The following is a 15,276-nucleotide window of genomic DNA, read 5'->3' as shown; positions in this document are numbered from 1 at the left end:
AAAGGGAGGGAATGAAGCAAGATTTATAAAAGCAATAAAACAGAAGCTAATGAGAAGAGGGGGTTCAAATCTAGCATTCAGGAACCTTCAACATTATGAGGGACATATTGAAGACTATGGGAGAAGGACTGAACCTTAAAGGTGCAAGTTCATTAGAATATGGAGGAACTCCCAGGTGAAGAAACACCTTCATGTGAGACATACACAAAAAGTGAGGTTGAAATAGACGACCTCTTGGGACCCTTCTAGCCCTAAATCTGTGATCCCAAGAACTTTGTGGTCTATTTGATATCTACTATTACTACTGGAAAAAATTTTTATTAGCATATTTTCTATGGTATAGTGGGGAAAGGACTTAGATTTCAAGCCAGTGGACCTGGGTTGGAATCTTGGCTTTGTTACTTACTTTACTTACTACCTCTGTGGTGTTGGGAAAGATATTTCTTTTCCTTAAGGCTCACTGTTTCCAATGATAAGCTGAGGTTGCTGGACCTCTAGATAACTTCTAAGATCCTTTCTTTCCTGCCCTAAGTCGTACATAGAGCGTTATTGCATAATGATAGTGTGGTTTTCTAAAAAAGATTAAGGGTCAGTTTCCTAAGAGGAAGTGACTCAAGTTGCAAAGGGCACCTCAGAGAGGGAGGAAGTACTGTACAATGGGTAGTGCATGGGACCGGAAATAAAGAGTTCTAACTCACTTAATTTCTTTGGACCTCAGTTTCCTTATCTGTGCAATGTGCAATAACAGCACTTACCTCACAGAGTTGTCTTAAGGATACACACATATGCATACATGCATGCATGTGTACGTACATATTTTCACATATATTTACATATGCACACATATACATACATTACTTTGTAAACCTTGAAGTGCTACATTTTATTATTATAAATGTAAGTAGCTTTCCTTTAGTCATAATGGATTTGCATTAATATCATAGTTGCTCATGTAATTTTCTTTGAAACCAAGAGCATGCATTTTTTGAGATAGAAGCCATGATTAGGGGTGAAAAATGGAAAAAAAAAAAAAGATGGATCCAAAGCCTAGCTACACCAATTAGAGCTCCAAGTCCTCACCAACTTTCCAGAAGCGTAGAAAACTGAAAAGTCACTGAAAGTTATATCCTGGAAATAAAAAAAATGAAAGTATCTTGTCCCCATCAAGGTACCAATTTCTTTAGTAGGAAAGGATAAGGTAAAACAGAGTGCCCTCGAGTATTAATCACAGAACCTGAGGACTCTCTTAGGTTAGATTTGGGCTGCTATCTATCTCTCACTTTCTCTCGTCCCCTTGCCCCATACTTTCCTTCCCACCATGGATGGTAGCCCTTATTTTCTAGGGTTGGTGTGACTGATTACCCAATCAAATTAGAGTTTGGCCCCCATACTCCTTAATTACTCTTCTTCTTCTTCAGTTATCAGCCTCTTACAAAAAAAAAATATATATACACACACACACACACACACACACTTAACAAAACAGTAATCAGATTATTAGAAATTAATAAAGTAATAAAAAGAAGAGGTAGAGCCTCACTTCCCCAGAAAATTCCTGCTCCCCATAACAAGCAGTCACTTTTATTTTTCCTTGACTCTTAAAAGTATTTACTCATGTTATAGATTTATGAGTTTCTTAAATGGAGAATAAAGTCACTTATACGTGTTTGAGTTACAGACAAGGGAACAAGGTGGTTTGGTCAATAAGCCATACTCAGACAAAAGCTGCTCTAACCTGCAGAATGTAGAATAGCTGCTGGTAGGCTTCCAGTTTTTTCCTCTTCTCCTTACTCAAACTTTTAATTCCTTGTTTTTCATTGCCACTCAGCAGCAACAATTCTTGGCATTTCTTCTTATTCATCTTCTTCCGATGTGAAATAACATCCTGTAGGGAAATTTAAAAAGTTAACATTCTTTATTCTTCATTATGATGATCTTCTCATACCTGGGATCACTCCTCCAACATACACACAGGACATGAGGCTGATACTTCCCCATGAAGAAACCAAGAAAAAAAAATTTAAAGGCAGAGGAGAAATCTCCACATTCAGCATATTTTCTAATGTACAACAGGTTCATAGCTGTACAACTGGAAGGGACCTCAGTGGCCATGTAATCCAACCCTCTCAACCTAGAGATGAGAAGTCCTAGGGAGGTTGAGTTTCTTACTCAAAGATCACAACAGGTAATAAGTGTCAGAAGCAGGATCTGAACACAGGTCCTCTAACTCTAGAACCAATGCTTTTTTTGCACTGTTCCAGGGAGATATAAAGTGGCCTCAATTGAATTTTCATTTAATTTTATGAATAGGCTTATTCTTGATTCTACAATTGCTCTAATTAATCTAAGCCTCAACTTCTACTAATATCTTAGAAAATACAGTCAACCAGATTTTAAAAAAAAAAAAACCCCAAAGATAACCAAGAAATCATTACATTACAAGTTATGCAGTGACTTTTCTCTGGGCTCATCTGGAGGGCAAGAAGAATTATGAACGCTATTTCCTCTAATCAAGTCTTCCCATCTAAGACTTGATCATTATTCTAAGAATGAACAAAGAAAATCATGCCCCTTTTCACCTCAAACATTGGATATCCGGTGTGAACAAGAACTCATTTTGGGGTCTTTATTAAGAGATGTTCCACTTTATACCCTTAAATCCTGGACGTAAAACAAAAAAAATGAATTCCTGTGTCACGGTGCTTTTTTTTTTCCAGATTCTTCAGGAGAGAAATGAATGATTAAAGAAGAAAAGGAAGGATCTTTACACACTGGCTCTGTCCTTCCAGTTTAACTAGTTTCATCATTCTCACTCATATGTATATGGTAAAGGCAGAAAGTTGAGTTGTATTTTTATTTGTGGGAGGTAGGGTGGATGAAGCAGTGGCCAGCAAGGCCCCAAAGATAAGAAATATGTTCTCCTTCTTCCTCTTTTTCTATGAGCTCATTACCACTTTTCAACTGTTGGAGCTATTCCACACAAGTGACAGCCTGTGGCCTCACAGTCCATGATAGTCCCAGTTGCCACTGGCTGCTTTGCTTATCAACCTTGTCAACTCCATTCTTCCTCCTTTCCTGTAGTCCAGAGACTTTTTCTGCTTTCAACTACTAAACTTAGGTTGGAGTTCTTTTTCTGTTTTCCTTTCAACTTAAGGTAAACAGCTGTAATTCATCTCTATTTTCACAATCAGGCAATATCTGCTCAAGATCTCATTCTCTTACAAATATCTGAATTCTTTCTACTGTCTTGAATGTGTTTAGATGAAGTACCATCAGTCTACTCTAATTTGCATAAATCTATGTAACAGAGAATATAGCTAAGCAACTAAGTGACAAAGTAGCTCCATTTCTGGACTTGGAATCAGGAAGACCTGAGTTTGAATCACGTCTCAAATATTTACTAAGTTTCATCATCTGTAAAATGGGAATGACAATAGCACTTACCTCGCAAAGCTATTGTGAGAAACAAATGAGATGAGGTATGTAAAGTGCTTTGCAAACTTTCAAATGCCATATAAATGTTAGCTAGCATTACAATTGTTCATTAGTTTTGTTGTCGTTGTTATTTGTCCTTTGCTTTCAAAGAGGACCAATAACATCATAGGGTGAATTTAAGTGTGGCAGAGTTGCAGGAAGTCATATGATTCTTCAGTCACATTTTGGTTTACCTTTGAGGTTCGGAGCTTTTCTATTTTTCATCTCCATATCCTCAGTGACTTGGGACATTATGTATAGCACAATGTCCTACACAAAATAAGCATGTAATAAATCTCTGCTCTACTTGCTGACTTGCAGAAATTATGATTTTAAAATAATTAGTGAGTCTTATAGCTGCTTAATAAGAAAATTATTCTTATTTTAAAATAGAAAATATTCTAAGTCTACAGCTATTATATAGACTTAAAATAATGCACACATAATACTGGCTTGCAGGAGATACTAAAATATCCATTCTTTAAATATACAAAACTAAGTTCATAATACCCAGAGACTAAGTGATACATCTCTCAGTAAGTCCCCCCCAGAGCTGAAGTACCTACATGAAATAGTTCATATATCCAGAAATTACGACAAGGATTCTACAAAAGCTGATGCTGTAATGGATGAGATTTCTAGCTTTTGTCTTTCATGAAGTACCACCAGTCTATTCTCAAGAAAGTCTTAAAACTCCCAAAGTTTTCTAAAGATAGGACAATCTGCTATGACTATTTCTAGGAGGTGGCAAGTATTTAAACTATTTACAATTTTCAAACAAAGCGTCTTCTAGATGTAAAACATTTCCTGTTTATATATTGATGAAGACATGATAAATTCTTCTTGGGGGAAGGGGGGGTGGTAATGGTTTAAAAGCAACAAGAGCTACCCTTCAGAAGTTCTCATTTGACTAAAATGATGGTAAATTTTAAAATCACACAACACTGTTCAGCACAGTTTATAAAATTATATGAACTGTATTCTAACAGGCATTTTTATAGATGGGATATTCAATTGTAGGCCACACCTCCCTCCTTAGCTCTCCCTTCCTTTCAGACCTGTGATTTTATTTCTGTAGGGAACTCAGAGGGTAAGACTCCCTTGACTAAAGCAGCCCAACAATTGTGCTGCAATTTATAGTTGTCTGCGGACATCCAGAGGCAGCATAACTTTCCCAGAGGTACCATGTGATTGTGGTTGGACCTGAACCAAGAACTTCTTAATTCCAAGGCTGCCACCCATTCTTTTGAGGTTTACATTCATTCCTGTGCTTTCCTAATACCTCCCCTTCCTTCCATCACTGGTGTAGTTATTGGAACTGAATTTAATTCAATCAGTTAAGCATTCAACACCTACTATGTGCAAAGGCATATATATATATATATATATATATATATATATATATATATATATGTATATTTTATTCACTATATACAAAGACCAAAAAAAACCGCAGTATAATCTATGAGCATAAGGGAGAAGGAAGAAAGAGGTGATTGAATGTAGACAACTCACTGTTTGAGAGTTTTGTGGGGCAATGGGGAAGGAGATGCTCTCTTGTAGCTACAGCTACCTTCTGAATTCCTTAGTAATTTCAAATTTTTGTTCTCTATGATTCTTTCTTTAGCAGTGTTCTACCCTATAAGGCACTGAGGTGTCTCGCTACTGGGAAGAGGGCAGGAAATGAAGGGCAGGAAGAAATGAGCCTACATCTGTCTTGTTCTGATGTTTTGCCTCAAAACAAAACAAACAAAAAGTCAGTCCCTGAAACAGTACTCCAGAACCAAATGGCTTGGTATCTGGGGACTTTGTCTCATCTGCTGAAAATAGAATTTAAAAGGCTATAATGTAAACTCAAGGAAGGATGAAAAGGAGAAACTTTCTTACTTAACTAGAGTTTCACTTCATCTTTGTCTGTGATTTTTTAAAATGAAATTGACTCCCGAGGGCCTAGTGTGGTTTTTGTTGAGAAGACACTCCACACAGCAAGGTGATGCAGGGAATACAGCACCGGCCCTGGAGTCTGGAGGCCCTGAGTTAAAATCTGGCCTCAGACACTTGATACACTTGCTAGGCATGTGACCTTGGGCAAGTCACTTAATTTAACCTCACAATATAGCTTCTCTCACTCCTTAAGCCATGTCACTTCCTCTTGGAAGTTTCTTAGGATTTCCCCAGTTATTAGTGCTTCCTCTCCCCACTCCCCCTTCATCTTTTATTAGGCAATTTCTTTTTGCTTTTTCTAATCCACCACTACCTCCTCCCTTATGGTTACAATGTCTTTTAAGGCAGGGACTATTTTTTACTCCTATATCAATAGTACCTATTATGAGGCCTTGCATACAATAGGTGCTTAATAAATACTTGCTCAAGTGAATTAGAGCTTAGCAGTGTCCAGCCATTGGCCATCAGTTGCTCCTTCTCACCAACTCCTTTGTTCTCAGAGCTATATACTGGATTCTCATTCTATAACTCCCCCTCTACTTCAGGACTCCTTTGGGGAAAGTCTGGTGTGAAATACAGACCCAGGGTATCCCAAAAATCTTAGTGCCATTTTAAGCTTCAGGGCAGCTAGGTGGTGCAGTGGATAGAGTACAGGATCTGGAGTCAGGAAGACCTGAGTTCAAATCTGGCCTCAGACATTTACTAGCTGTGTGACCCTGGGCAAGTCACTTAATGTCTGCCTCAGTTTCCTCAGCTATAAAATGAGTTGAAAAAAGTAATGGCAAAGCTATTTCAGTATCTTTTCTGAGAAAACCCCAAATGGGTCATAAAAAGAAATGACTGAACAACAAGAAAGGAAAATAGGCTTCAATGAAGCCATTAAACTTTAATTTAAGAGCTTAAAACTCCACTAAGACTTTTGGAACATACTGTATAACCAGCCAGGAACTGTGCTACAGACATTTTATGAATATCATCTCATCAGATCCTCACAACAATCCTGTGAGGTAGGTGCAATCATCACCATTTTACAGTCGAGGAAACTGAGGCAGACAGAGGTTAAGTGACTTGTCTAAGATCACATGAACGTTTTAATCCATATTGGAATTTATGTAGGACTCCAGGCCCAGCACTCACTTCACTGCACCACCAGCTGCTTCGAGGTCTAGGATTGAAATGTAGGTGCCTTGATTCCAAATCCAGAATTTTTCCCTTATATCATACAGATACCTCAGTGTGTTTGTTTATACATCTACTATGGATTAGTGCAAACATATACACACATATATATTATACATACAGATAGACAGGCAGATAAATAGTTACATGATACAATCTGTGGCCTGTTGAGTCTTCATTTTTGGTGGTTAAGATATATTTTAAGTATAGTACTTAGCAATTTTCTAAAATAGTTGAATTTCCTATCTTGTCCAGGCTGGAAGTGGAGTAGCCACTCCCAGAACGAATCCCACTGCTGATGAGTACAAAAGTTTTGACCGGCTCCATTTCCCCGCTGGACCTTCTCACCCTTCCTTAAGCAACTTGATGGTTCCTCTGCTCCCAGCAGCTTGCCATATTGGTGTTGGAATGACTGAGGACACTGAAAGGCCTTAGTTCTACTGCAGCTCAAAATTTCAGAGCTCAAGCAATCCACTAGCCTCAGCTTCCCCCCAAAATAGGGATTATGGCAGCCATGTGCCACAATTCCCAGTATTCCAATATATTTTAATGCAGTTTTGGAAAAAAGTGTGATAGAACTCCCCTAGAAAATGGAACTTGCTTAGAAAATCTAGAGTATATGGAGCCTAAGAGGAATATGGTCTGGATCATTAAAATAATATTTCCCAAAGTAACTATCACAAATTATACACAGGGATGAAATTGAGATATTCCGTTTATTATAAAAAATTGGTCAATGAATCTTGAACAATTCACTCTGAGTCCTAAGTGGGCTTAGCTGTAATGTCTTCTCTATATACACCATTACTAGACAACAGTTGGGGAAAATTCTACTGACCTGCAGAGTGATCCTGTTTTTTACAAGCAGTCCAATCTTTATGTCCATCAAGTTCAGGTCTTTTTCCAGTTGTTGATTAGCCCTGATTTTGGTAACTACTTGTTCCCTTAATCTTGTCCTTTCCAATTCTTCCTGTAAGTCTAAATCACTTTGGTCCAACAGATACAAGAACTTGCACAAAACATGCAAAGGAGGATTTTTATCATTCACTGCAGGGAAAGGAGAATACATGCATAGTTTGAATTTGTTAGCATGGTCCCAGTGCCTACAGGTGGGAAAATTAGATCTTGGTTGTTAGGACCTTAGATCCTTAGAACACATGTTAAGCAAAGTACTGATCCTTATGTTTGACCATTTCTACTTTTAAATATGGAGAAAAGAAACATAAACAGCAGTATAACAAAATGTACCCTCAAAATAAATACTAATGAACATATGTATATGGGGCAAACCTCAAATAAAATCTAAAAATTTAAACTATTGACTTTTAAGAAATTAAACACATGTCAAACTCATGCATCCACTTACGTACCTAAATGTACATATGCATATGTATTCCTAACAAAGAATTAAAAAAAAAATTTCCTCCATCTCCTTCCAAAACAATGTATATACTTTTATGTTCACATTATTGTTGTTATTGATTTTTTATATGTGAGAGTAAATTAATGTTGTTCTTATTCTACTTATGTCGCTTAATTCATAAAAGTCTTTTTGTATTTCTGTGTAATCCTACTAGCATAGTTTGATTATATGTTGTATATTAAGTTTCTAGTAATAAAAGTATCTTTAAAAGAAATGAATACTCCCAACCATTAAGATCAACATTTTCTATCCACATAATGCTCATTTTTCTTAGGATCATAGCCTTAGGAGCAAGGAGAGAACCTTAGAGATTTTAATCCAACTCCCTTTTTCATTTTATTGGTAAATAAAGCTAGGTACAGAAATGGAAGTGACTCACCTAGAGTCTTATGTATGGTTCTCCACTCTACACATCCACATACTACACAACAACTCACACATGAGACTCTCCAGGTCAGCCAGATGGTTGATAACAGATAAAATTTATGTAGAGGTAGACAGTGTCTAAGCTCATACATACATCTTTTAGAATATCCCTGATTCTTTCAATTCAAACTGAATATATAAAAACAGCATAAAATCTCTTTAGAAAAATGTAATCTATTTTCCCCTTATCAAAAAATGAAATAAAATAAAGGAGTAACAGTAGTTTCTTTTTCATATGAGCACAAGTGATGACAAGTCAGTTCTGAGATAAGTCCCGAACCCTATTCTTGAAATAGTGGGCTGAAAAGGAATTATAGATAATTCCACTTGTTTTTGCTTGTTCCCTAAAGAATTAATTCATGCTCTATTTCCAAAATGATTCTACTTACTCAGAGTTTTATAGTCAACTCTAGCTTTGAATGCTCTTATACAGGACTGAAGTTTCACAATTTTGTCAACCTGGAAAAATTGAGAAAAGTCACAATCAAGAAAAAGTCAAATCCTTAGTACTGCAAGTTGCCATTAATTTTAACACTCCTACATTTGGAATATGTGATATGTGGACATTGGCTAGCTGAAGTTTTTCTTTCCCTTGTATACAAATTTTCTAAGCAAATGAATAGTGTAAGTGAGATGAAAGGAAAAATGCTCAGATCGCTGAAGAATGGTTTGAAGACTTTAGTATAGTGTTGGCATGTAAACATGGCACTAATTATAAATGTATCTATTTATTAAAAAGGTCTGCCTTGCCCAATGCTTGCAATCTTCTCAAGGAAAGTAAATTAAAAAACAAACATTATTAGGTAATTACTGTCGTTACTAAAGATAATAAAAATCTCATTTCTTTAAATTCATACATATAAATACACAGTAATTTGTTGGTTTCACAAGTAAAACCTGGCTTTCCCTCCAAGTTCAAATTTGAGAGATTTCACACTATGCAAAAAATGTAATGTGCACATAATATATAATCAGAAAAGAAAGGGGAACAGTTATGTAGCAAGATTAAGGAATACAAGAGAGAAGCCCATTTACTGTTCTGGTCCCTGAGAGAGAGACCTAATGGTCCCAAATACAAGGCAAAAACCCCATGGAGGATTTATAGGAGAACATGGACAAGAATTCCATACAGGATAAGGACATGTGGATGAGTGGCTGTACCAATGCAGGCTACCTACAACAATAAGACCATAGATTCATTGAAGCATTAAAGTCTAGTCATATCTATTATATAATGATAGTGATGAATTTTATCAGTTATCTAAGAGGAAAAAAATTTCTCTTACGTGTTGTTTGAAATAAAGCTTTCTTGAAGAGTAACGTCTTTTTGCTAATATCATTCTGTACCAGGATTGAATCTAAAAAGAGAAGTAACAGAAAATTCAAGAAAACCATGCAGTTTTTTTAAAATTAGTATTAATATCTTGTGTGATGATATCAAGTAAAGTATTACATTTGGAAAACAAGATTTATTTTTCCTTCCACATCTTTCTTTGTATTTCTTCTAAGGCATACAAAAGCACTTTATTTATTACTATTTTTTCTCCTTAACTTGTAGGATAGGAGGAAGGCATCCTAATTCTAAAGACAATCAAAAAGAGAGAGATTAGAAAATTTCCTACAGGCCAAGTGACTTACCTGAGGCTATAATCATTCAGAGGCTAAAACTGACTGAAAGACAGACCTCTATTTTAAGTGGATTTTGTTTCACTTAAGCCTACTTTCAGCTCTACCTACATGCTTCACAAGAGAATACCAACCTCCCAATTTTAGCCAGTAATTTTCTTAGGGGATAAATATGCTCTCTATGACTACACGATCTTATTGAATGTCTATGCTTGCAACAAACTCCAATCAATCCATTGTTTCTTCCTTCAAAAATGGTACCTTTGCAGGCTAACCTCACCTTGCAATTTCAAAGAAATCCAAGCATTCTATTTTTTTCACACCATTCATCTTTCTCTCTTGCCCAATAGAGTATTTCTGTTGTGCGCCTGCTGGTTACATGTATATTCTGTTACTGAGTTATCTGCCCTGTCCCCATTAACTTATTGGAAAGCAAGGGCTCTTTCTCTATTGTAGCTTTCTGTTCCCCTAGAATTAGAGTATTCTGCATGGAATGGGTACGTAAATGTTGACTGGATAGTTGGAGAAACTTTTGCAACATCATATTGGAATGTGAAGAAGAAAATCATATAAAATGTGCTTTTCCTTAGTTGTTGAGTGATCATTTCTGAGTGTTTGGAATTAAAACTAAAATAAACAATCACTTAGCCAACAAGCATTTATTAAGTGCTTATGATATGCCAGGCACTGTATTAAAGTATAGAGAATTAAAATACAAAAACAGTTCCTACCCTCAAGGAGTGGTAATTCTAATAGGAGAGATAACATGTATTAAAATAGGTACATACAAGATCAAAAAGAAGCCTTTAAATCTGACAGTTAAGAAGAGATGATGGTAACTTTGGAGAGAGAAGTTCCAGTTGAATGATGAGGTCAGAAGTTGAGATTGCAGAGGGTTAGAAAAGACTAAACGGAGAGAAAGAGAAGTGCCTAGTAGGCTTTTTCAAGGAGGTTAGCTGAGAAGAGGAAGAAAGACACAAGAAGATGGCTAGCGGTGATGATAGGATCTAGTGATAATTTTTTCAAGATGAGTGGAGAAAAATTTGTAGGTAGCAGGGAAAGAGCCAACAGGATAGGGAGAGATAGAAGATTAAATAAAGAAAGGAGGTTGATCGTGGGGGCAATCTGTTGGAGGACCTTGGGAGAGGATAGCAGGGTGGACCTTGACAGGGAGAAGGTCCATGTATTGATCAGAGAATGAAGAATGGAGGAGAAAGTGAAGGATGATATCAGAGAGAAGTGAAATGAGAATGGGGGAAAATGAAGCTCTTGGCAAATGACCTGATTTTTGCAGGGAACGTGAAGTATGAGTTAGTTAATGTTCTCATCTAATTGGTTTGGGGCTGTGGTGGAAGGCTTGAGGGGAGAAGAGAAGGTTAAAATATATGCTGTGGTGAGTGGACTAGAGAATCATTTAGAAAGCTGTAAAAAGATTGACCTGCTATACTTAAGTCTCAGATGAAACATAAAATATTAAAGAATCTTTACCTTAATAATAAAAGCAACATTTGCAGCAAACAGTTTCTTCCTCTCGGTAAAACTTTTCCGATCTCTATAGCCCCTCCAAACAGCCTATATAAAAAAGAAAGAAAAGACAAGTTATAGTTTTTATTTACTTGTAGTGAAGAAAACAAAAATGAGCAAATTCTTTTAAGAGGTACTGTGGGAAAAATTTTAAATGTAATATCAATGTGTCATTCTTTCACCTTATGATTTCAGGCAAACGTCCATGACCTCGATACCCTGGGCAAGGTTTCTAGTAATGGACTTCGGTGTATGGGAAGGGGCTAAAGCTAACTGGATTGAAAAAAAAATTCCCCCATTATATATTAAAATAATTTTTTTAGCATTTGTTTTTTAAGTATTGAGTTCCAAATTCTGTCCCTCCCTTCCTTCTTCTCCCGATCTCTGAGATAGTAAGCAATGAGATAAAGGTAACACATGTTAATCATGTAAAACATTTCCATATTAGTCGTTTTGTACAAGAATACTCAAACGAAAAAAAGAATGAAAGAAAGTGAAAAGAGCATACTGCAGTCTGTATTTGGACAGTATCAGGTCTTTCTCTGGAGGTGGATAGTACTATGGGATTGTCTTATATCACTGAGAATAGCTAAGACATTCACAGTTCTTCATCAAAACAACATTGCTATTGCTGTGTACAACATTCTGATGATTCTGCTTACTTTGCTTTGCATCAGTTTTGCATTAATGGTAATGGCAATTTGAAGATCTTCCCTGCCCCTTAATAAGCCTAAGGGAATTATGAAGACCTTCCCTGCTTTGAAAATATACTCTGCCCCTAATAGGCTGAGACCTACCCTGCTTTGAAAATATATTCTGCCTCCTAATAGGCTGAATGTAATCATATGGAACCTGTGGGGGGAGGAATTTGCTGAAGGGTGGAGCAGAGCACACAGGAAGCTAGGAGTTAGACTAGACAGTTGGGAGGAGAGCATGTGTCCCAGGGAGTCAGTCAGGCTTGTGAGAAAATATTTGTCTTTTGTTGGTTTGTGGGAAGGCTAAAGGATGCTATGGCTCTCTGTGCTGTTGTGGCTTATTAACTTCTTTGCTACTATGATGCAATTGGCTTACTGGTTTGGGGATTTGGTTTTCTGGTGTCAGAATAAATGTTTTGCTTCTGTCCTCCATATGGAGAGTTTGTTGTATTTTGTGATTGAGCATCACACAGGTATATTTATAGTGATTGTGGGCACTGTGAATATTGCATTGGTGATAAAATCAGTTCATGTAAGTCTTTCCAGGTTTTTTGGAAACAATTCAGCTTGTCTTTCTTATACCACAGTGATATTCCATCACAATCATATACCAGAGCTTGTTTAGCCATTCCCTAAATGATGGGCATCCCTTTGATTTCCAATACTTACCCACAAAAAGAGCTGATATAAATATTTTTGTACAAATAAGTCCTCCTACACCGCCCCCCCTTTTTAGATATCTTTGGGATATAGATGTAGCAGTGGTATTGCTGGATCAAAGGGTATGCACAATTTTATAGCCCTCTGGCAATAGTTGCAAATTACCCTCCCGAATGGATAGACTAGTTCATAACTACACCAAGAGTACATTAATGTTCCAGTTTTCCCATATACCCTTCAACATTTATCATTTTCCTTTTTTGTCATATTAGCCGATTTGGTAGGTTTGAGGTAGTACCTCAGAGCTCTTTTAATTTGCATTTCTCTAATCAATAGTGATTTAGAATATTTTCTCATATGATTACAGATAAGTTTTGATTTCTGTGTCTGAAAACTGCCTATTTGTATCCTTTGATCACTTGTCGGGGAATGAACTTTCATGCCCTCCTAATTTACTTGTGGTATCACCCCTTATATTAAATCACAGACCCATTTTGACCTTGTTATACAGTGTGAGATCTTGGTCTTTACCTAGTTTCTGCCATACTGTTTTCCAGTTTTCCCAACTATAGCTAACTGTTAATGCTTTCTTGAAGATCAGCAAAGCATAGGAAGTCCCTTGCTATGAGGTATTAAAGTAAATCTCTACCCACTAAGCCCATAAAGGGAAATAATTGGAGTCTTTTCTATATGAAATGAAAAACATGACTTTTTTTTCCCCCAGATGACTGTGTTGCCTCAGAACAACAACAAATAAATTACTCTACTTTAAAGATTGGTTGATTCATTATGACCCAAATGGAAAAAGAAAATATGCTATTAAAATGTCACCTTCTAACTTGTAGCACAGAAAATTAGGAAAAACTCAGTAGTTAGTATATTCTATTAATAGTTTATCAGTTCTCCATATCCTTTTATAAATGCTTATAACTAGAATATATCAATATAAGGACATTTTATATATGTGCTCCAATAATTACCACATACCTTCAAAAAGAAATCTTGATTCATGGGGGCTATACTGTATACTTAATGAACTACTAAATTAGGAGTGGGATTCATTTCCTGACTCTGGGTTCCATGTGTCTAATAGAGATCTTGCTATTATACCTTCTGGATCTGTTAGAACCAAAGATAAGATTGCAAGTATGATCAACATTTCCTCCCTTGCTAATAAAACATCCTGATTATAAGATCACAGAAAAATATATCAGAATTTCAAATAAATGACTCTGAAGAGTTAAAGAAGAGAAATTACAAAAAATTCTAAAACTTGTCATGGCAGAAGTAATGATTAGGAAAATAGGTGTGTGAGGGTTACGTCCACTAAATTTGCTTATAATCCACATTCAATATATCATGAAATTCCTTACACTCCACTTTCTCACCAAGATTGTATAAAATAAGAAATGTTGAAAATTTCTTTTAACTCTTAATCATAAAATAAAGACATATTAATTTTATAGTAATTATAAATGGAGAGAGGAGTGGAAGCTTGAGTCTCATGTCTGGCAAATTCCTAGAATGGATAAAAAGAATCATCACAAAATGAGAGCATGGATTCACTAGGAACAAGTGATTATCTTTAATATGGCCCCTCCTTCTTCACTGTTGAAATATTTTTTTACATCTTTTAAAGTCTGTACAAAGAGTATAGTGGCTCTAGAGTCCGGAAGACCTGGTTTAGTTAAAATTGTGACTCTGACACAACTAGCTGAGTGACCCTGCGTGAGTCACTTGAATCTTGAGAAATAAGTCAGGCAAATGACTCAAACCTCTTTACCAACTTTTAGGTTGGCTACAATCTGTGCTGAAGGAGTTCCCACATTGGGAGTTCCCAATGCTGACGAATTTTCCCATTTGTCATGTATTCTGATAAAAACCTAATTCAAATGTCACCTTCTCTGTGAAATTTTTTTCCATTATGCCACTGTAATCTACAAGTTTCCCCCTTGGACTTCACACTCTACCTTGCATCCCTACAATGCACTTAGGTAATACAGTGCATTACAAGTTTGTGATTTTTTTCTCCTTCTGAATTCCAGGAGGGCAGGTGCTATATCTTATCTAAACTTTCTATCTCCCTCACTACCTAGAGCAATGCTTTGTCCCCCATATTTGATAAATGGTTGTTGAATGGATGAATGAATGTCCTGCCAAATTTAACCTGTCTTTAAAAAAAAAACAACTACTGAGGGGGCGGCTAGGTGGTGCGGTGAATAGAGCGCCAGCCCTGGAGTCAGGAGGACCTGAGTTCAAATCCGGCCTCAGACACTCAACACACACACACACACACACACACACACACACACACACACACACACA

At 36.5% G+C, this 15,276-nt stretch overlaps 1 protein-coding gene across 1 annotated transcript in view; it reads right to left on the bottom strand.

The window, feature by feature from the left end:
- The window catches only part of IQGAP2 (IQ motif containing GTPase activating protein 2), a 369,993-nt gene that overhangs the window by 52,829 nt on the left and 301,888 nt on the right, over positions 1-15,276 (bottom strand). The window contains exons 18-22 of the mRNA XM_069096257.1: positions 11,561-11,644; positions 9,733-9,804; positions 8,836-8,905; positions 7,436-7,644; positions 1,736-1,885 (exon numbers count right to left, since the gene is read on the bottom strand). Of these exons, the coding sequence (XP_068952358.1) occupies positions 1,736-1,885; positions 7,436-7,644; positions 8,836-8,905; positions 9,733-9,804; positions 11,561-11,644 (585 nt within the window). The remainder of the gene's footprint in view (positions 1-1,735; positions 1,886-7,435; positions 7,645-8,835; positions 8,906-9,732; positions 9,805-11,560; positions 11,645-15,276) is intronic.

Source organism: Petaurus breviceps, unplaced genomic scaffold (genome assembly GCF_028583685.1).
Source record: "Petaurus breviceps papuanus isolate PSGF00001 unplaced genomic scaffold, PetGlider_PUasm1.0 229, whole genome shotgun sequence".
In the NCBI taxonomy this organism is placed as follows: domain Eukaryota; kingdom Metazoa; phylum Chordata; class Mammalia; order Diprotodontia; family Petauridae; genus Petaurus; species Petaurus breviceps.
This window is presented reverse-complemented; position numbering and strand designations above follow the sequence as displayed.